Genomic DNA, 24,253 nt, shown 5'->3' with positions numbered 1-24,253 from the left:
TCCTACACTGAGTTTGCCTGAGGGTCTTTCTGCTACTTTCTTCACTGAGTTGTTCCTGTGATCTCCGCCTGTCAAATTGAGCCCTCTTGTCTATTCTCTTTTTGACTGTGAAATAAAGACCAATTCACTCGCATTTGAATCCTTGACTATTTTCTAGCGCACCATGACAGAACGCCTACTTATGGATTCAGCGAGTGCTCCCGGAATTGAGCAGATGTTCGCCGGAAACCACGCCCGGATGGATCGCCAGGACGAGCAGATCGGAGCTTCGGGACGGGCGATACAGGCTTTGGTAACGCAGGTGTCCGAGCTCACCTGTCAATTCCAACACCTGAGAGCTCCCACTGCGCTAGCCCCGCCCCCGCTTGTTCCCCCAGGGACTTTTCATCAACCAGAGCCGCGCATTCCCGCACCAGAGAGGTATTCGGGCGAACCTAATCTTTGCAGAACGTTTCTAACCAAGTGCTCAATTTATTTCTCTCTTCAACATTTCTCTCTGTGACATTTGCTTCTGAGGAGTCGAAGGTAGCCTTGGTGATGACACTGCTTTCTGGACGCGCGGCTCTGTGGGGAACAGTGGTGTGGCAGAACAAGCATGAGTGCTGCTCCTCGTTCCAGGCACTCGAGCAGGAGATGACGCGAGTGTTCGACCACGCTATCGCTGGACGCGAGGCGGCCCGCCAACTCGCCGACCTTCGCCAGGACCAACAGTGAGTCTCCGATTATTCCATAGAGTTCCGAACACTGGCGGCCGAGTGAAAATGGAACGAGGAGGCGCAGTGGGACATGTTCCTGCATGGGTTGGCTGACCGCGTTCAGAGGGAAATATATACATTGGAGCTGCCCAAGAGACTGGATGGACTTATCGAGCTAGCATTACGGGTCGATGCATGTCTTCAACAGAGAGAGAGCCGACCGTACCGGATGCCTGCGGCTGATTTCACCATGAGTCCCAGTCCCAGGAGTATGAACGCGGTCAGTCCCTCTAACGATCCTGAACCCATGCAGGTAGGTCGAGCTCGGCTTTCCCGGGAGGAGAGAGAACATCGCCGTTCGATGGATCTATGTCTCTACTGCGGGGAGCCCGGCCACTTCATCAACACCTGTCCTTTAAAAGGCCAAGCCCGGCGGTAAGACGGCTCTCCATGATCGGACCCTCGAGCGCTACTCTCCTCCCGGTTAGACTCCAGTGGGTGGAACACTCCTTCAGCTGCCAGGCGCTGGTGGATTCGGGAGCGGAAGGAAACCTTATGGACTTCTCACTGGCACGTAGACTTCACCTCCCCATCACTGCTTTAGAGAGCACTATCACCATCAACGCACTCAATGGCCAAGAACTCCCGGGTATCACTCACTCCACTGGACTTATCACACTCATCACCTCAGGGAATCACACTGAGAGGACTTCACTCTACCTCACTCAGTCACCTCACGCTCCTATTGTCCTGGGTTACCCGTGGTTGGTGAAACACGGACCCAGGATAGAGTGGGGTCAAAACTCTGTTTCTGCTTGGAGTGATGACTGTTATGCCTCATGTCTTTCGTCCCTATGACTGTGCTATAGATTTCCTGCCAGGTACGGGAGAAATACATTTCTGATTCTCTAGCTACTGGGTTCATCCGCCCTTCCTCTTCTCCAGCGGGGGCGGGATTCTTTTTTGTGGGGAAGAAGGATGGTTCTCTGCGACCTTGTATTGATTACCGGGGGTTGAACAACATCACGGTTAAGAATACTTATCCTTTGCCGTTGATGTCTTCAGCCTTCGAGAGGTTGCAGGGAGCATCTATTTTCACAAAGTTGGATTTATGTAATGCATATCATTTGGTTCGCATCAGGAAGGGGGATGAGTGGAAGACCGCTTTCAATACCCCCAGGGGTCACTTTGAATATTTGGTTTTGCCGTTCGGTTTATCGAACTCCCCAGTGGTCTTCCAGGCACTCGTCAATGATGTGTTGAGAGACATGGTTGATCAGTTCATATATGTTTACCTGGATGACATATTGATTTTTTCTTTGTCTCTCCAGGATCACGTTCAACATGTCAGACGAGTGCTTCGGAGGTTGCTAGAGAATGGGCTTTTTGTCAAGGCGGAGAAATGCGCTTTTCTTGCACAGTCTGTTCCTTTCCTAGGGTACATCATTTCGTCTGAGGGAGTACGCATGGATCCTGAGAAGGTTAAGGCTGTGGTGGAGTGGCCAAGTCCAGATTCCCGTAAGGCCCTACAGAGGTTTCTGGGGTTCGTCAACTTCTACCGGCGTTTCATTCGCAATTTCAGCCAACTAGCCGCGCTGCTGACTGCCTTGACCTCCCCCCGAACTGCGTTCAGGTGGTCAGACACAGCTGAGGCTGTGTTTGCCAAACTGAAGGGCTGCTTTGTTTCAGCTCCCATCTTGATAGCCCCTGATTCATCACGTCAGTTTGTGGTGGAGGTCGACGCATCAGAGGTGGGGGTAGGAGCAGTGCTTTCCCAGCGTTCTCTCACGGACAACAAGATGCATCCCTGCGCGTTTTTGTCTCGTCGTTTATCGCCTGCCGAACGTAACTATGACATTGGTAACAGAGAATTGTTGGCAGTCAAGTTAGCGTTGGAAGAATGGCGTCATTGGTTAGAAGGGTTGGGGGTACCTTTTATCATCTGGACCGATCACAAGAAGCTGGAATATATCAGAACCGCCAAAAGATTGAACTCCAGGCAGGCTCGGTGGGCACTTTTTTTTTTTGGACGTTTTGATTTTTCTCTCTTGTACCGGGTTCTCGCCCGGGTTCCAAAACATCAAACCCGATTCTTTATCGCGCATTTTTGACCGTTCCGAACGCCCGTCTACTCCTGAGTGCATTTTACCTGAGACCCTATTTGTCTCCACACTCACATGGGAGGTCGAATCGAAGGTCAAGACGGCCTTAGAAGGGGTAACGCCTCCGCCCGGTTGCCCACCGAATCGTTTATTTGTGCCGGAGGGATTACGGTCAGACGTTATTCAGTGGGGGCATTGTTCCAATGTAGCTTGTCATCCAGGAGTTAATCGCACCAGTTTTATGGTCAAGCAACGATTCTGGTGGCCACTTATGGCACGCAACATTCACAGTTTTGTTTTGGCTTGCTCTGTCTGTGCCACTGGTAAGACTTCCAATCGACCTCCAGATGGGTTACTGCCTGTCCCTTCGAGACCCTGGTCCCACATTGCGCTAGATTTTATCAACGCCCTCCCACCTTCTCAAGGGTACACGGTAGTTTTGACCGTGGTGGACCGATTCTCGAAGGCGGCTCATTTTATTCCCTTGCCCAAATTACCCTCAGCCAAGGAAACAGCATGACCGTTGTAGATCACGTCTTTCGCTTACATGGCCTCCCGATAGACGTGGTTTCCGACAGAGGACCCCAGTTTGTGTCCAAATTTTGGCATGAGTTTTGTAGATTACTGGGAGCGACCATTAGTCTGTTCTCAGGGTTTCACCCCCAGAGCAATGGCCAGACCGAGAGAGCCAACCAGGATTTGGAAAGAGTGTTGCGGTGTTTGGCTGCCAGGAATCCTTCCTCTTGGAGCCAACATATCTCAATGGTGGAGTACGCCCATGCGTTACCAGTGTCATCCACGGGCCTATCTCCGTTTGAATGTAGTTTAGGTTACCAGCCACCAATTTTTCCCAGTCTGGAATCCGAAGTCGCGGTCCCCTCCGCTCATGCGTTTGTCCAGAGGTGTCACCGCACATGGACCAGAGCCCGTGAGACTCTGCTCCAAGTGGGGGCGCGCACCAAGGCTAAGGCCGATCGCCACCGGTCGAGGCCACCCGTATACGTCGCTGGTCAAAAAGTGTGGCTCTCTACCAAGAACATTCCTCTCCGTTCCGTCTCTAATAAGCTAGCTCCCAAATTCATTGGCCCGTTCACTATCACCAAAATTATTATTCCGGTGACAGTCCGCCTCAACCTTCCTCAAGCGTACAAGAGGATTCATCCCGGCCTTCATGTCTCCAAAATAAAACCCGTGTTTCGATCGCATCTTAATCCGCCTGCCCCTGTTGTACTGTAATGATTATTTCTGTATTACTCTTGTACTTCTGTATTTTATTTGCTTTTACTGTCTGTAGCGCTTTGGGTTTAGAAAAGTGCATTATAAATAAAATGTATTATTATTATTATCATTATTATTATTATCACCACACTGGTGACTTAATAAATGTGTGCCTCTTTCCTTCAATGTGTCATCACTAATGCTCCTCAGTCCACTCTTTAGCTAAATAAACCCATGAAACAAACCACGATGCAATCACTGCCAACAGCTCATACCCAGTGGTGTAAAAACGGGGTAAGTGTATGCAGTGCATAAGGGCGCCGGACGGGAGGGGGCGCCATTGTGCCAAAATAATTCTTTGAAAATCTCCTTTCATAAAACTTTGTAAATAATCAAAAATTGTTTGTTTTAAATTATGAAAGGAAACGTTTTTATGTAACTTTTGTTTAGCATTTTAACTAATTATTTTATTATATCAATATCAACCTCTCAACTTCCAACTACTTTAAGTCAGTCCCATAGACTGTAAAAAAATACAATTACAATGATGGTGACTTCAAACGAAACATTTTCAACCAGACATTAACATCTAAGGGCCCTATCACACACCCGGCACGACGCAAGTGTTTTTTGCTAGTTTCAGCCTGAAGCAGTTATCATTTTCATGTCCTGCGCCACTTTGTTCAAATAGCAAATGCATTTTCGCCCATTTGAGCACCCATGGGCGTGCAGGACTGAAAACGAGGTGTGTTCAAGCGCATTGTTGGAGCGTTGCTATTTTGAGGCAACTGAAATAGACAGTGCCATTGACCAACTGAAACCTGGTCTAAAGTCAATGGTGCAGTATTTTTTTTTTGTTTTAAAGAGTGCGTAAGTAATGTGTGCCTATCGGCGGCTCCACAACGCGCATACACTCTGCTTATTACACATACATGGATGCGCAGCAGCACACAAACTAGCCAAATATTAAAAATAAAAGGAGTACAATGTAAAATATTAATATTGTGTACATAAAGATATGGTGGAAACCGGCATGTCCCGTTGATGGTCTGCTTGCACGCTTTAACCTCGTGCACAAGCAGATCTGTTTCCTCTCTGGAGACATAACTGGCTTTTAAAGGGAATGGGAAATTACACTTTGATTAGTTTTTTGCATGTTACACCCAAAACACACCCATTACTCAGTAAGAGAATAGGGACAACCCTTTTAGACCATGTGCTCGGCGCGCCGACCATTTTTCCTGTCATTAAACTAGCAAAAGTGGATTCGGACATGTCCTAACTGCACTTGTGCCGTGCGCTTAGATCGGTAAAATAGGGCCCTATATCTCAATGAGAACTTCTGTAGACGTCTGACAGAAAAAAAGTATATCTGTTTAGTAATAAGTGTCCTGCCATGCATTTCACCTTTTTTATTTAAATACATTTTTTATATTTTTTATGCATTGCCGTTTTTATTTTTGGGTGTTTATTCCAACCAAAATGCGACGTCTGCCCAACGTAGGTTGATGTCAAACAAACGTTTGATTAAGATGTCAACCCGATTTGCATTTTCAACCAAAATCTAACGTCTGACCGATGTTGGAGTCTACATCCTGTGCCTGCTGGGAGCATTTACTAGCATGAGGAGGTGATGCTAATCAACCAATTCCTCAACACCTGGTTAGGACTGCTTTCTCTCTCCAGCAGGTTTTCATTGAAAGCAGTGGTAACCCCTCATTCAAAATGACCAGTGTGAAATGTTTGATTTAGATGTGATCATAACTGGCGGTTAATAAAAATACGATAACCCACAGTTAAGTTGAGAACAGTGTGAAAGTCGTCTTTTGTGTTTTATCTAATGGCTAATAGATTTGTATTTGCATAACTTTTCCCTGACACCTGGGATTCATTTGAATGGAGTTTGGTTTTGGACACAAAATATGTCATTATCGTAAAGGACAACCACTTACTCCTTTATCATAGCAGTCAGGAATGGCATCATCTTTGCAGCATTTTTCTGCAAGCTTGGTCATTTCATCTGCCACACAATTCACCTCCTCGAATGTGCCATTCGGGAACTTTTGACTGTAGAGGACAGTGAACCTGCAGAAGGATTGACGAGAAACATAACTTATGCAAGCATGTTCAAAGAATCTCCTCTTTTTTTCTATATATCAAACAGAAATGCAGGGATAGCCTATTCTGTGGATAAAAGTGAATGGAATTAAGCTATGTATAACAAAATAATTGTTAAAACTAATTTTTAATAACTTTATACGTGAGAACCAAATATTTATATATCCATAAACTGTGGTTGAGACTAAGAATTGTGTAAATCCTAAAATAACTTTATACTTGCATTTCTTTGAATTTTTCAATTCCAATGGCTTTGAGCTCTTGGCAAACATTTTCTTTGGTATAATTCTTCCCTGTAGAGACACAAAAATACAATGAAGAATAAATGCATAAAAAATAAGGACAAATGCACTAATCAACATAGCTGTCATTAGCTATAATTTACTATTTATTGTCCCTATGGCTAATTTATTAATCAGCTCTAGCTCCCCACCTGCACACAACTGATATTACATCATTTCAATGCATATGCTGACTTAATCTTTTAAGATTTAATCTAACATTATTAACACAAATTCATCATGTAAGTGCCAATATTAAACATTTAAACTGAGATATATTGACAATGAGCCAAAAATGATTTTACCTTTTACCACTGTGGAAATATAGCACCTAAAATAATCTTAAATTAGGTCAATTCTGATCTTCCTACCTTTGTCAGCAAGCAAAGCTGGAACTATTAAAGCAATAATTAAAATGAGAGTTGTGTTCCTCATATTTTACCACAGGTAATAATGTGATAATTTCAAGATCAAATTAGGAACTGCCTCTGCATTGCAGATTTACAAGAGGCAAAAGTGTGCATAGTCAAAAATTAACTTCAGTAAAAACAGACAGTTATGTAAATGTTTAAATGCAAACAAGACTCTGGCTTTCCCTTTGACCCCATGACACAGCTTGACAGCTAAAACAACATTTTAACTTTTAGCTTTTGTGAACTTTTGGCTTTTGTGAACATTTTAAAGGTTATTCTCAGAACCTCACATTCGAATATTAAAGTTTATCTAAATTAGTCAAGATCTTACTTCAGATTTGAGCTTGGCATTAAGTAGGAAGCTAAAAATCTCTTGGAAAGAGATATTAGCTTTCACTTTGATATTAAAGTAAGCTTAACATTTACTTTTTCACTGTCCCAAATTCAAAAAATGTAAATGCTGCCTAGCACTCAACTTTTAAACGAGTAAGAAGTAAGTTATACTCAGAATTTTTTTTATGAAGTTGTGGGTGAAGGAGAGAATATTGGAGGTCCAGTTTAGAAAGTTGGTCTGATATTTCTGCCATCCTGGTATTCTCAAATCTCCATAACTGACAGACATGCAAATATGTGGCAATGCGTGAAGGCTTTGAATGCCTCCCACAGTCTGTTGCTGCTAATAGAAACAGTGTCATTTATTTTAAAATATAGATTTATGAGATGTGAGGAAATCTTTGAAGATGTTATCAGAAAGTAAATGTGAACTGTCCATTATTTTAAATAAGTTTTGGCTTGTGAAAACCTAAAAATAGGTTTAGAAAATAGAAAACCCAAAGAGGTGGGGACATGATTGGAAATGACTACTAGGATAGTCACCGGAATTGACAGATTGCATCATTCTATTATCCAAAAGAAAAAAAAAAAGAAAAAAAAACTATCTGCGAGTATGAACGATGACCATGTGAAAAGAAAGAAAAGACTTTACTAATTAGAAACCTTGATCTCCATGGATCTAACAGGGCAATCTAGTCTGCCAGAGTTGGACAACATGGTATGTTTTGAAGACCAGTCCAATATTGTTGTCAGGAAAGACCAGGCATAATGACAGCAATATGGTGAGAGTAAAAGGTTTATTTTGCAGTGTAGTAGAAACGGGACAGACAGGTAAGCAATTTGATATAACAGACTTACCATCCACTTCATTGTGATGTGCTGCTATAGCAGCCACATACACTTTCAAGGTGGAAGAGGGCAGCCGGCCCTCCTACTTCTCCTGCAGGAAGGAAAGCACTAACCCAACTGCACATCTCTGTGAAAATGAGAACAGAATGATAACCAGAGTATTTACAGCTGGTGATGGAAAAACAAAATATGTTCTGTTGTCCCAATTGGGACCATACAGTATATGCAAGCTAAAACAACTGGGACGGTTTGTAAAATTCCGGACTCAATCACATAACAACCGTTTGGATCTGAGACCACTGTTTCAGGTTCAAAAGCAGTGTTCTTCTGTATAAGAATAACTGTCCCTCTTGCCTATACAGCAAATTGGGAATGAAAACAGTGACCAACCCATGTACACTTAATGCGAGAAACATTCAAGGTGCGAATATGAGTTTCTATGGAAGTAAAATAATGCCAAATGTTTTTGAAACAAAAAAGCCTGTTGAATTGCACTACTTGAAAAAAAAAAATGCATTGTATTAAACATGCATTGTATTTTTAGGGCTTGAATTTTTATGGGCTGAAATTCAGCATGGTTGAATATTTAAGCTGTGAATATTTCAATTCAAAACATTTCAAACACATTTTCATTATTCAAAATTCAATAATCCATATTCAACTTTCATATTTCACTTCCAAAATATTCAAACCGTTTAAAAATACAACCTATAATATTTCAACAGACAATTTTCGGTCCATTTTATTTCGCTTTGCAAATTTGCTCCCACAAATTCAGTGGTTCAAATTTAAGAATAAATTCAATGTTGACATCCAGGAACTGTAGGAATAGCAGTAGAGTACCGAGTTGTAATCGACCTCACCAGTAGGTGGTGCAAAAGCATGTGTTGTTGATGAAGACCAGAGCAACAGTTAGAGCAAGCCATTCATTCATAAAAACTAATTTACAGCAATGTAAGTGTATTTGTGATAATTATGACGGCTGTTTTATGTTAAATTCAGAACTTTTCCTGTGTAGCCTACATGCATCTTTCTCTACCGAAAAACAAGAATATAATGTTATTTCCCCCGATGCGGATGTATAGATCCAATGTTACATTTGAGGTAGACATATTTCTCTTGGTTGTTTAGTTGCCTTAACTTTATATTGCGGTGATGTGCTGCATGCAGTAGGCTACAAGGGTTTCCCTCAATACTTCAGGATTTCCCTGTTGGACATTTAAAACGCTTAACGTAGCTTAATGGACTAATACAGTGATATAAAAGACCAAACTCGAAGGCAAGCAGATGGACTTAACTTAACGCGCAAAGTTTAATGCTGAGCGTTTCCCAGTGATATACTGGCATAAAGTTGGCTTTACATTGGGCATTCACACATAGGGACCGTCTCTAAAGTTACATATGACATTGGTATACAAGTTTCTAACTTCAATTGCATTTGAAGATAATGACTTACAGTCATAAAACCAACTGTAAAGTGTTCATGTAGGTGTCAGGCATAATGCGCACCTTTTAGATTAATTTATATTTATTCAAATAAATTGAAGTTTGCTATTGAAGTTAGACACCTGTATACCAATGTTGTATGCAACCTTGGCGCCTTGGCTCTCATGTTCGCTTCTTGGATGTTTTCACTGTTTTAGTTACCATTTTAGACAGATACTGTTATTCAAAAGTTGTCGTAGTTTTTGTAGAGTGTCAGGAAAAGTCGGTGGGGTAGTTAAAGAAATAAAATAAGAGTGAATGGGGAAGAGAGACAGACACATCTACTCCATTACACTGCTCACCGGAAGTCAAGTCTTGATGTTTGTGCTGTACTGGCCCACCCAGACTTGGTTCTCGGAGCCGATGCTCCTTGCCATAGCCTCTCCCTGGTGATCCATGCCTGGTCCCTGGACAGGACATGGAAGACTTGTGTGGGCTATCACACATGGATACACACAATCACTCAGGATAGAGCCCCTTCTACGAGGTGGGCCTTTGCTTTGAAGCTTTGTTGAGCACCGAGCACTGGTGTGCTTCCCAAGGGAAAGACCCACAGAGATGTGCAGTTGGGTTAGTGCTTTCCTTCCTGCAGGAGAAGTAGGAGGGCCGGCTGTCCCCTTCCACATTGAAAGTGTATGTGGCTGCTATAGCGGCACATCACAATGAAGTGGATGGTAAGTCTTTAGGGAGCAATTCCCTGATAGTCAGGTTCCTCAGAGGTGCCAGCAGGTTAAATCCTCCTAGGCCATACCTTATTTCCTCATGGGATTTCTCTGTAGTCTTGCTGAACCTACAGAGAGCTCATTTTGAGCCTTTGTAGTAAGTAGAGCTAAGTTCTTTTCTTTTTGAATTCAGCTTTTCTGGCCATGCTCACTTCAATCAAGAGGGTTAGGGACCTTCAGGCAATCTCTGCCAGTGAAATGTGCCTTGAGTTTGGTCCAGCATACTCTCACATGATCCTCGGGATAAGGCAGTCCCAGCATTGTCGTTGCTGTGTCCAGTATGCGCCGTGTGTTTACTTGGACTGCAAGCAGAGCTTCAGAAGCTCTGAGCAGCTCTTTGTTGGTTTTGGCAGACAGCAGAAAGGGAAGGCTGTCTCCCAACAGAATATGGCTCATTGGATTGTGGATGCCATTGCCTTGGCATAACAAGCCTGATGCATGCTATGCCTTTTAGGAATGTGAGAACACTCCAAGACAAGTGTTGCATCCTCCTAGGCTCTAGCAAACGGCGCCTCTCTAATAGACATCTGTAAAGTAGCAGGCTGGGCGACATCCAATACCTTTGCGTGATTATAATCTCCGGCTTGAGCCAGTTTTATCCCATGTGTTACTGGGTACAAACAGGTAAGTTGCAGACAATGAACTGGGTGGACTGCTTGCACACAGCACCTTTCCCCTCCCTGAGATGATAACGTGTGCTTCTTTATCCATGCGAGTTTCCTAGACCGGCGAACTCTGGGCGTAAGTTTTTCCTCAGCAACCTTGACAGTCGAATTTGGTGGAGGAATTCAATGCCAGGCCTAGTACTCATGATGCATGCCTTTTTCAGTTCAGCGCAGATACTTGGGCTAGGTGCTCCATATGTAGTAATTCCCTGATGGTAATCCTATATTGATGCATTGTCCACGATATGGTTCCCTGCATGTAAACCCTTGTCTTCCCCTAGGCAGAGCTCTATCTCTACCTCTCTTTTTAGGTTGGACCTACCGCAGGGATCACTTTCCATGTGTGGTACTTCCCAGTTGGTAAGCCCATGTGATGTATTCTCCACATATTAACCTCCCTTAGGGCAGAATGTGGTCTCAGTTGTGTTCTTTCTGCTAAGTTCTGTCTTTTCCTACATGTAGTACTGTCCTATCTGTCCCTGCATGGTACGGAGGACTACATGGACGTTGGATAGGTTCTGATGTTGCGAGAGCGTTTGTTACACGACACGCAGGACTTGCCAACATCTTCACCACCAAAACCTCGTAACGCAGTTCAGCTGTTCTGGTGCTTTCTCTGGGGGAACCCTAGTGTAAGTCGTTGACATTGACACCATGTCCTTACGTTACGTTTGACAGAAGCTTCCATGCAACCAGATAATCTACTAAGGGAACCAGTCTCTCGAGGTGAACTGATGTACTGAGAGTAACCACTCCGGTGCCCTGAAGCGAATTGACAGGGAACAACTGACTTGACTGCTCTAATAACCTCCTCATAGGGTGCAAGCATTCCAGTGACACAACGTCTTCTGACAGACACTGAAAAAATACGCTTGCTGGAAGCTGCTGGACTTCAAGGCACAGAGGGTGGTGGGTTTGGCAGAACGGCCTTCTGAGGACATCAAGGATGAATGGGCACCATATAATGAAGTGTACACTACTCCCCTCCACATTATTTTTGAGGAGGGGCACAAGAAGCGACACTCTCTTTTTGTGTATGCTTTACCCACCAAAGCTGAAGAGGGTTTGAGTGGTTTGGTGGGTAGTGTTGGGGCCTTCAGGGAAGATTCCGTGCTTGGGGACAGATAGCTTGTCTGTTCCACCTTAGGCATTGCCCCAGACCCACACTCTTTCAGCCCCCTAATAGATGTGTACTTGAGGACTGAAAAGATGTGACGAGCAATGTTCCCTCAAATTTTTTTTCTTGCTGAGCAAAACTTTTCTCTATTGGGCGGACATTTTGGCCACCTGAGCAAAAACATTCTTTATACCAGACCAGATTTTTTTTGCAATGCAGCGCCAGGCACGACACAAGTGTTTTTATCTAGTTTCAGCCTGACGCAGTTATCTTTTTCACGTCCTCCACCACGTTGTTTAAATAGCAAATGCATTTGCGCCCATTTGTGCACCCCATGGGCGTGCTGGTCTGAAAACGAGGTGTGTTCGGGCGCATTGTTAGCGCGTTGCTATTTTGAGGCAACTGAAATAGACTGCGCCATTGAGTATTTTTTTTTTTTTTTGTTATTTAAAGGGTGCATTAGTAATATGCGCCTAGGTGGCTCCACAATGTCTGTACACTTTGTTTATTACACACACAGGGATGCGCAGAAGCACACAAACTAGCCAAATATTAAAAATAAAAGGATTACAATGTAAAAGATTAATATTGTGTACATACAGTAAAGATATGATGGAATCCAGCTTGTCCCGAAGATGGTCTGATTGTGCGCTTTAACCTCGCGCACGAGCAGATCCGTTTCCTCTCTGGAGATGCGTTCAGTCGTTCCACTTGCAAATTCCGCCATGTAAATAGCAATCCGCCATGGTGCAAAAGCAACTGGCTTTTAAAGGGAATGGAAGATGAGAGACTGATTGGTTTATTGCACGTTACGCCCAAAACACATCCATTACACATTAAGAGAATAGGGACAACACTTTCAGACCATGCACCGGGCGTGCCGACCATTTTTCCCGATGTCAGAGTTTTGTTAGCGTTCTGTGCCCATCATCCATTATTTATTCCACTACTTAATCAAACATGACAGTATTTCTACCGCGACTGATTAGGCTCATTGCCGCTCACATCATTCTCTTTCTATGAAACCTGCTTTTAGTGCAAAGGGTTCATGAACTGTATCTGATTTAGTTTGGGTATGCCATTTCTTGGGATTTTTTTCAAAAGCGGGGTTGCAGACTAACAGGTTAAAAATAACACTCACTACAAGATAATCTTTCCTGGTTTCCTAACTAAGAATTTTGCTGTCCAAGACTCAATGTAAGCATAACAATTGCTAAGAAATGGCCAGTAAGTCTAATACTGAAGCCAAAATTTGTAGATTAAATTATACGTGCATGACTTTGAGAAACAGAGAGCTTAATTCATGATTTTTCCATTTTCAAAAACTAAAGTTTGTTTCAACTTAAGAAGCACATTTATTTTTAGGGCCGACCATTTTATTTAGCACCTTCTGCCGAGGTTTCAACCTCGGGATTTTTCACACTTAACCATTATATTTTTAAATCCTCTCTCCATCTTTCTCAAATAGAATGATCCTTTCGGCAGACTATTTCAATTTTACTCAAATGACCCCAACTACCTTCGTGCTGCTTACCGTTGAAGATCCATTTCTTCGTAACTATGGCTGCAGAGATTCTAAGCCACACCATGGAAAGGATTTAATCTATAGTATAGATCAACAATTCCCATCCCAGACCTGTAATGGTCCAATAATCCAAAAGGTAGAGGTACATTATTAGTTCATATTGTTTTCAGCTAGGCGTTATGAAATCAGTTTCTTCTGTTGCACACTTTTCACATTCTCAAAATAACACAAATGAATGTTTCAGTCAAGGTAATCAATAAAATCTGCTTTGGCTGAGAGTCTGTTCTGCTTTTCAATCATCGGCATTACTACGCCACAGTTGCCATCATTTTCCAGACTTTAATAGACATATGGAGTCTTAGATCTTTGCTGGTTCACAGTACAAGTACACATTGATTTTAAGTATCTGGTGCACTGCAAGACCAGCTCAGATTTTTTTCATGACTCTTTTAGAGTGCCTCAGATCTGAGCACATTTGACTGATACAGTACCCATACGTATTTACAGACTTTAGGTCTTGGGCATATGGAGATTAGTGCAAAAGGCCATGATTTTAAATTAGCAGTTTAAAATCAGCAAATGAAAAGAGTTTGGTGAATACTTAGGCTTGTTCAGGCAGGCAGCATATATATTAAGTTTTAAATATATTTTTATGTTGTAACATTTTTATGTTGTAACAACTTTCACATTAAATTTCCAAAATAATGTAGAAACAATATAAAGATGGTATATTTTAAATATTTGTTTAATGGCATAGTTTTACTAAGCACTAAGATTGAAGGACTGTTACACTGATACTGTTACTGATGTCTCTATTAGGGATCTACTGTATTATGGATTCTTTCCTCGATTGTAGACATTAATTATAGCCATTGGACATTACAGAATAATAGAAAGCTATAATTTTTTAACATTTAATAGATTTAAAAATAGCATTACTTTTAATTTAAGTGAACTAGATAAATATACAGAATTTTTTTATATATATATAATTTCTGTATCTGTGAAGTTAAACACTGCAGTCTTCACTGCATAAATTATAAATTGAATATAGAATGATCCTTATTAACTACAAAAGTGATTCAGTCAAGAGCAGTGAGTGATTTTCTCTGTTCTGAAATGAGACGTCTTTTATGACGCATGAGGCCGACAAATGCAACATCCAGAGGCAACCTTCAAAATAAAACTCGTCCTTGCTTTCGCATACTGTCATCATCAACCGATCAACATAATCAATTTCAAAGATCAAGAATGCAAGTACAGTAATAATTATAATTATAATTATAATATTCATAGATCTAGCCTATGTGATGTGGTTGTGTATGCTTGGCAATTTGGAACAGGTCGGGAGGTGCTTGTAACGTATTCGGCTCGGCTTGTGATTCCTCTGACACAATGCGAGCTGCAACCATACGCGCATCAATGATTTCCAAGCAATTTTTCCAGAGGAAAAAAAATTGCCTTGTGTACAGAAGCTTCAAGCCTGTAAACTTTAAACTTCTTGTTCTCAGTTAAGAGATTCCTGCTGCAAGCTTGCAAATATGTGACAGCTCGTGAAAGTAAACATTTGTCCATTTCTTTTGCTGAATTTTAATATAGACCTGAAGAAAGCAGGTAGTACTTTTATTGGCATGTTAAAAAGAATCTTAACATTGACAAAGCATTGGTAACATTAAACCTACATACACATTTTCACAAACACATGCAGGAAAATAAAATTATAATATAATATAATATAATATAATATAATGTAATGTAATGTAATGTAATGTAATGTAATGTAATGTAATGTAATGTAATATAATACAATACAATACAATATAATATAATATGAAAATATTTTTTCCATGTATATATATATATATATATATATATATATATATATATATATATATATATATATATATATATATATATATATATATATATGGAGCTCTGGATTTCAATGGGGAAAGTAAGACTAATCTTAATGTTTAAGACCGATGGAGCACAATGCAAAAATCACACGCAGTGTCAGATATTATCAGATATTCAGCTAACCTTACATTTTAATGTGTCCTATCTGTATGCCCATCACTGCTCATGTGTAATGGGGAGAAATACAGTAGTCAACATTTGAAGTGGATCAAAAAAGTTCATCAAAGTTGTCCTAAGACAAGAACGGATATTGTTCAAAATTCATATATAACTTTGATGAAATTCATGATGAATCCACTTGTTCACTTGTTGATCCACAAATGTTGACTACTGTATTACATAATACGCACTGAATATATAAAAAACATTGTAAATTCAGAAAGGTTCCAGTGATACCTGCCCAGTGGATACTCTAAGTGACATGAACTTTATGAAAATCATGCTCACATTTTAAGTCATAATTATGCAGATTTTTTTTAAAGCTTTCTTTCATTTTTGGATTGTCCCTTTGACAAAAGATGCCTTTGTCACTGAGGGCCTGATGGGTTGAACAATGTGTCTTGTATAATCTTTCTGAGTATTCTGCGTGAAGTAGAGCATAATGTTTTGGCAAGACATGATCCTTGTATAAGCTAAACGATTTAGATGCGATGCAGTTGCATCTTTGCATAGGGTGAATGCAAATGGGACTAGTAAACATTTAAATGAAATAGCAAATTATTAGAATGTGCCCCAGACATTTTCTTTTACTCATCCTGTATCTGTACAGAGCATGAGATTATCTTTTTTCATAACAGCAGCTTCAAAGAAGCAACTGTTAAATCTTACTGAGGCTGCTGCGATCAAGGCCAGATGGCAGGTTGACACATTGGCATAGTAGATCACCCACCCTCATGCGAGATCATCTAGCTGTTTATATCCCTTTTCATTCTCGTTTACATTTTCATGACTCCAGGAGTCCAGGAAAGGATTATTAGGAAATATGCTGATATCTTATTGCCGTCTGACAGAGATGAAACGGCTGCTTCCTTTTAATTATGTATATATATATATATATATATATATATATATAAAAATCCACATCTATAGTTTATATCTTTTCTCCTATTTTCTATTAATTTTATTGTATTAATAAAATTATTAATACAGTATTCTTTTCATACTGAGCCTACGTTATGACGTTGCGCTGCCCTGTTACACTACGTGAACTCACGTCAGAGGCCCACACAGAAGAAAATGATTAGTTGAATAAAGTGATTATTTTTTTTAACACAAAAAGTATTCTCATTGCTTGATAAACTTATGGTTGAGCCACTGTAGTCACTTGGACTATTTTAAACATTGTCTTTACTAACTTTCTGGGCCAGCAAGTTTCAATAACATAGAAGCCTATGGAGGACAGAGACAGCTCTCAGATTTCATCAAAAATATCTTAATTTGTGTCCCGAAGATGAATGATAGTCTTACGGGGTTGGAACAACATGAGGGTGAGTAATTACTGACAGAATTTTCTTTTTTGGTTAAACTAACCCTTTAACGCATTATAGTCCTTCACGTCTATTGTGATCTCAAAATTCCGGCCAGTTGATAATACCTAGAATATCAAAATCGACTGCTGGCGGTAGATCTTTTTCATATTTAGCACCTAAACTTTGGAACAGTCTTCCTAACATTGTCCAGGAAGCAGACACACTCTGTCAGTATAAATCTAGACTAAAAACACATCTCTTTGACTTAGCATACACACATTATCAACTTGTATTATTTAATGTTAGGCTGCATAAACTAGGTCAGCCAGAACCAGAAACACTTCCCATAACACCTGATGTACTCATTACATCATAAGAAAAATGGCGTCTACGCTAATATTAGTCTCTGTTTATCCCAAGTTTTACCGTAGTCTGCCGGATCCAGGCAGTATCCAGATCTGATGAAGGACCTGCGCCTGGACACGACGACAACGCAGTCCTGAAGTGTCAACTATTCTCTCCTCTGTGAAGGCCTCCTTCCCTTTATCTCTGTACAGATAAAACATCATTATTAATGATTCCAGTTCGCATGGATATGCGGAAGCGACAAAAAATTCTGTATTATGCAGACCAGACAAGACATTTGGTGAGTGAGGTCAATTTTTAAAGAAAGACTAGGCGCCTATATATTAAAAAACGCATACCTATAGAATGAACACAACTTGTTCACACAGATTCACGTTTTTGAAGTTAACACAGAGATGATAACGTTTTTCTACATTTTTCAAAACTTCCACCTTGGAATGCATTTCAAAGTTTGCGTTCTCAAGCCACCAAACACTGTTGTCATGCAAATGAATGACCAGAACACATCAAAAGTTTTCTATAGAAGGTATAATAAATGGAGGATGAATCTGAGGTAGTATCAGCTATCAGAAGGACATATTATCCATGTACACAATAATTACATGTAAAACTTTAAAAAAAAAATTTTGGCAGGAAGAATAATTTTCTAATTTCATGCAACTGTTACTAAACTGTGCTTTTAATTCAGCTTATACCACCTGACTGAAAGGGGCTTCCAAGCTCTTAAAATTCCAATTTAATCCCTGTCTGTCTTCTCACAAGGAACTAGAAAATTAATAATTTATGATAGGCTACACACAATTGTTCAATGCACAGTGTGTTTTCTATATAAAGAACACACTCTAAAAACTGCTGGGTTAAAAAATAACCCAACCTTAACCACACGGCTGGGTCACTATTGGACAGAACACACGCTGGGTTGGTTTGACCCAAGTGCTGGGTTTTACCATTTAACCCATATTTCTGGGTCATTCATTTGACCCAACCAGTGGGTGGAATTAACCCTCTTGCTGGGTTAAGTCCTACTTATATGCTGGGTTATTTCGTGTCTCATTGCCTTAATAGAATTAGTAACAAATATTTGTTATATTACAAATATAAAATAATTATTGTCTCTGTAATACAATAAACCAGAGAGACCACTGTAAATTTGATTTAAATCTCGTTTAATTTTTAATTTTTTACATTTTTAATACATATCTTTAATAATTTTTTGTATACAATTATTACAATTATACAATGTATACTTCTAAGGTAATAAAAACATAACGTTCATTAAGTAAGGTCTTTATACACCACTGAAAACATAGTTATGTAGGCCTATATGATATTGCATTTCTGTCAACAGATCCTCGTAAATATTACACAATGCACCTTTAAAAGTCATTAAGCAACTCATTTGAACTTATACGATTACGAATTCATTTATTAAGATGTGTTAATTTATTAAGAACAGCAACAAACATTTAAAATGCGACTAAAGATCACGAGGGCCTGAAACAACTGTTGTCCTCAAATTGTACAGAGGAGGACTCTTTCCATTAATTTGATACATGGCATGCTGGAGAAACTCCCAGGCGGGAGTGTATTTAACATCAAAAACAAAAAAAGCTTTGAAACAAAGATGAACAGCCTTCAGCAAAGACTCGGTCTCGATGGCGTGGCCTGGAACAATGGCAAAGGTCTGACATGTCCCCCTCGTCTCATCCTTGAGGCACAGAATATGCAGCAATGCTCCAGTCATCTCATTTTGTGAATATTCAACCACGTTGGTCCCCACCTGTTGATTACACTCAATCACTTAGGGTGTTGCAATATAACTAACATGCAAGTTAAGCTTTTTTTTGTGGAAGTATCAAAAAAATGTTATTGCAAACATTACCAAATATGACTAAATGTGGCAAACAAACAAAATGTCTATTTAAATTCATTATTTGCAAACTGAATTATAGTAATAAAAGAGTACTTTGGACTAATATTTTCAACATTTAGGCAATAAAAGTAAAAATATTACTGTAGCCTAATGTTGATAGTGTCTTTCTTTAACATTAAAACTCACAAACCAACAAAGCTGCTCGTTAATCTCCTGACTGGCAGAGCTGATGATCGTCACGCTTAGATAATGTTACACAATAAAATGAAAGATGACATGCATGGCAGGGTATCATGTAAGTCTACATTTTTTAAGTTTTAAATATTGACGATCATTCTTAATAATTTTCTTCTCAAAACTGGCGCCTGTCCATTGACAATCCAGGCTGAAATTCCTTACACTATACTAACCAGATCACAATGTGACGGCGCGTATCGTGATGTTATTCCTCAGTTCATTTTTTTCTGAACGATCCCAGACATTACAGAAGACACACGCAGGAGGAAAATGCTGGAACTTACCCCAGTCGCTTCTTCTGACGAGTATTTCTACAATCTACCAGCACACTTTCCACACACAACTCACTCACTAGCTAGGCCTAGTAACGTTAGCTACAATAGCCTCGAGACTGCGTCTCATTTCTCTGTCTTTTCCCGCAATTTTACGTGCAAGCCCTGTGAGGGACTAAAATTATACCGCGCTTGTATGGATTTCATTCAAAACGCTTTCCTCACTTTTAAATACACAACGTCCACAATGAATGCGATAATTACGTGATGAATTTACAATTTAAACTGCATATTTTAAAAAGGCTGCTGATATAGGCCTAGCTGGTTTACAATTAAGGATTTAACGATGCGGAATTTTGTCAACAAATCTAACCGGCTAACTTAGCTGTGGCTATTTAGGTTTCACAGAATAAATACGTTACCCCTCTTACTTCCATATCAAAGACTGTATGTTGAACAGTGAAATTAGCTTGCAGTTACCACAACTTTTTAAAAATATAGGTAAACATTATTAACTTACCATAAAACACTGCCTGCTCCCGTGTGGCGTGCTCCTCGAGTCTGAGGATCCAGAAAGTTCCGCTAAGAATAAACCAGTTGCTGGGTCAAAATAACCCAACCAACTGTTTATTTGTAAATAACCCCCTTACAACTCATTTGACCCAGCATGAGCAACCCAATAATGTGTTTACAGTACCCCAAACAACCCAATATTTTGACCCAGCACAATCAACCCAACAATGTGTTTACAGAAACAACCCAGCATTTTTTTGAGTGCATGAATGCACAGCTTATAATGTAAATATAAAACATCAATAGACTTACTTAATATGCCTTACTGACGAGCAGAATTCAAAGGAATGCTGGGGAAACTAACAAAGCAGTTGTGAGTCATGTTGATTTCTTATCGAACTTACAGCGAAAAGCTTTTACAAAAAAAGAGAAGAGAAGAAAAACCATTCCACTCATTGCCTGCACACCGCTCTCCAAAGTAGGCTATCTTTGTTCTATCACTTACCCGCATTCTGTCTCGGGTTGCCAACCGTTCCTTACGAACGCAGTTTGTCCCGCAGCCTATTTTCAGGCATAGCCTACGCTATAAATTGAGAATTAACCATTCCTTTGAGACAATTAAATCTTTGTTTGATTTGCAAACATAGACGTTCGCGGAAGGCTTTAAGACCCAGCAGAATCCTCTCCCGGCTGTCGCTCCCGCTTCACAACCATCGGGACTCGCGCTTACGGCAAATCCATTATTTTACAGTCCGCGTTTTGATTCCGGCTAATCAGTTGGGCGACTGCAAACAGGGTAATTATTGTTCATGAGTCCACATGAGCAACACAAGAAAACATGCAATCTACCTAAGACGTTATCAAAAATAGTTCACTATTGTAAGTTAATAAGTTAAAGTTGTTAAATAGAGAAAAACATTTTACATTAAAGTAACTTGTATGGCTACTTGGTTGGACCACGTTATTGAAACACAAAATAACCAATAAAATCTCAAGCACCAAAAGCAGCATAGCCTACTAACAATCTAAGTTATTGTGCTTTAAAATGTTATGCCATCTATGTATCTTCCTGAAAAAAAAACAAAAAAAAAAAAACAAGAAAACGTACTCGGTTACTAATGTAACCTCGGTTCTCTCTAGAAGAGGGAACGAGTATTGCGTAAGGTTAGCTTACGCATCGGGAAAGTCTTCTTTCTTCGAGATCTGAAGCCATTAAATTATCCTTAATTTTGTATACATTGTCAACGCAGTGCAGCAGCCGACAGACCTAGGCAGGCTGTATAAGCGTGCTCATTGGCTGCTCGGCGGCAACTGCTTAAGCCTATCGGTGAGCGCTCTGAACGCGGCAACCAATGAGGGCGCTTCGCGCCCTCCACACCCTTCTAACCGTCAGAATGGGTGTGGCCAGCGTGTATATATTCAGCGCTCATAGGCTAAAATTCTGGTTTTCGCAGTCTGAAGCGCAAAAGCTCGTGGCGCGACAGCAGGTTACGCAATACTCGTTCCCTCTTCTAGAGAGAACCGAGGTTACATTAGTAACCGAGTACGTTCTCTTACGAGAGGTCTCTCGTATTGCGTAAGGTTAGCTTACGCATCGGGAACCCTTTGTCAACGCCGTGTGCGCCGAGCATCCAGCCCATGAATCCCAGGGAAACCGGGGAAAACACTCTGCTGGGAAAAGTGGCCGGTCGGAGAGACGGGCCAGCGCAGTACAGGCACTTCATGCAGCATATGAAATAGAGCGGCGCGGCCGGTCTATAAACATATAACAGTACAAATAGTAGGGCCGGCAGAGCGAGCCCATACAGTACATAAGCACTCATAAGGGTAGGAGAAAAACGACATAATCGGTCTCACATGAAGGGAAAAATTCCCGCGCGACAGAGAATAATACGGGCGGCCAGCAGCGCGGGCCAGCACCGACAACAGCGCGTAACGGGAAATAGGAAACAGAGCGGATCAGCCGGTCTGAGTCAAACACTTCACCCTGAGTATAGTACCAGAATAGCGCCAGCATATGAACGTAGTCTGCACACGAGAAATGGGCAGAGCATACATGTCACTTATGCTGACAGTATTTTTGCCTGTAGGGCAGGAACTTCCAGGTTATAAAACCTCACGAATGTTGATGGGGAGGCCCAGCCCGCCGCCATACAAATACCGTGATTAGAAATTCCGCTGGACCAGGCTCACGACGAGGCCATGCCTCTAGTGGAGTGGGCTCTGATGCCCAGAGGGCACTGCAGGTGTCTGGAGGCATAAGCTGCTGCTATCGCGTCCACTATCCACCTGGACAAGCTCTGTTTCGAGGCGGCAAGACCCTTGGTGCGTCCGCCGAAGGAAACAAAGAGCTGCTCTGAACGCCTGAAAGCGGCGGAGCGCGTGATGTAAACTCTCAGCGCCCGGACAGGGCATAGGAGGTTATCACTGTCCCCACTGTCGGATGCTGGCAGAGCCGAGAGGGACATAACTTGTGCCCTAAACGGGGTTCCAATCGCTTTGGGGATGTAACCGTGTCTCGGTCTGAGAATGACTTTCGAGTCATTCGGCCCGAACTCAAGACATGCAGGGCTAACAGATAGCGCGTGCAAATCACCCACTCGTTTGACTGAAGACAGAGCTATCAGAAAAACGGTTTTAAGCGACAGATACTTTAGATCCGCAGATTCAAGCGGTTCAAAGGGAAAAGCCTCTAGGGCCGCTAGGACCAAGGACAGATCCCACGAGGGAACCGAGGGGGGCCGCGGGGGATTCATCCGTCTAGCTCCTCTGAGGAAGCGGATAATGAGCTCATTCCTTCCCATTGCCCGGCCGCGCGTCGTCTCAGCGAACGCTGCAATAGCGGCCACATATACTTTGAGCGTGGAAGGGGATCTGCCCTTTTCCAACAGCTCTTGTAAGAAGGAGAGCACCCGCGGGACCCCGCATGCGCGCCGATTCAAGTTTTTAGTAGCGCACCATTTAGAAAACACCGACCATTTAGACGCGTAGAGCCGTCTCGTGGAGGGGGCTCTCGACTGTGTGATCGTGTTCACGACCCCTTCTGACAGGTCAACGGGTATCCGTTGATCACCCATGCATGCAGCGACCAGCGCTCTGGATGGGGATGCCAGATCGATCCACCGGCTTGGGAGAGGAGATCCTTTCTCACCGGGATCGGCCATGGGGGTGAGTGCGACAGCCTCACTAGCTCTGGGTACCAAGTTTGGTTTTCCCATCGCGGGGCTATAAGCAGCACTGAGTGGTGCGTTTCTCTGATCCTCGAAATGACCTGTGGCAACAGGGAGATCGGAGGAAAGCATACAGCGGGAGGCTGGGCCATGTCTGGGACAGCGCATCCTCGCTCTTCGAATAAAACTTCGGGCATTGAGCATTGTCTTTCGACGCAAAGAGGTCGATTTCCGCTCTGCCGAATAGGCGCCAGAGAAACTGGTCTGTCTGGGGGTGCAGAGACCATTCTCCCGGGGGAATGTTGTCCCTGGACAGTCTGTCTGAACCGACATTCAGGTGGCCCGGCACGTGCGCGGCTCTCAGCGAGCGCAGCGAGCGGTAAGCCCACACGAGAAGGCGTTCTGTCAGCCTGCACAGATTCCTGGATCTGACACCGCCCTGTCGGTTCACATAGGATACCACGGACGTGTTGTCCGAGCGGACTAGCACATGGTGATCCCGTATGAATGGGAGGAAGCGCCTGAGCGCGTTCTCGACCGCTATCATCTCCAAACAGTTTATGTGGAGGCATTTTTCCCAGTCTGACCACAGGCCAGAAGCCGGTTTGCCCTCGAACAGAGCGCCCCAGCCTGAGGTGGAAGCGTCCGTCGAGATAACTTTGCTGTGTGAGATAGCTCCCATTGTCACTCCCCGCTGGTACCAGTCGGCCGCTAACCAGGGCTTCAGAGCTGAAACGCAGCTCTGAGTCACTCTGATGCGGATACCGCCGGAAGCCCATGCTCTGTGAGGCACTCGGGCATTCAGCCAGCGTTGTAGCGGGCGCATTCGTAAAAGACCCAGCCGAAGCACTGCTGCGGCTGAGGCCATACATCCTAGTAACCTCTGAAATGTTTTGAGAGGTACAGTGCTGCC

At 42.0% G+C, this 24,253-nt stretch overlaps 1 protein-coding gene across 1 annotated transcript in view; it reads right to left on the bottom strand.

Annotated features, from left to right (window-relative positions):
* gc (GC vitamin D binding protein) overlaps nucleotides 1-6,849 on the bottom strand; it is a gene marked incomplete at its 5' end in the record, with an annotated part of 43,897 nt that extends 37,048 nt beyond the window's left edge. The window contains 4 exon segments of the mRNA XM_081366238.1: nucleotides 5,968-6,096; nucleotides 6,098-6,100; nucleotides 6,356-6,426; nucleotides 6,786-6,849. Of these exon segments, the coding sequence (XP_081222364.1) occupies nucleotides 5,968-6,096; nucleotides 6,098-6,100; nucleotides 6,356-6,426; nucleotides 6,786-6,849 (267 nt within the window).
* Nucleotides 6,850-24,253: the final 17,404 nt, after the last annotated feature.

This window comes from Scardinius erythrophthalmus, assembly GCF_964197995.2.
Source record: "Scardinius erythrophthalmus genome assembly, chromosome: 5".
NCBI lineage: Eukaryota > Metazoa > Chordata > Actinopteri > Cypriniformes > Leuciscidae > Scardinius > Scardinius erythrophthalmus.
Note: the sequence above shows the minus strand (reverse complement) of the source record. Positions and strands in the feature narration are given on the sequence as shown.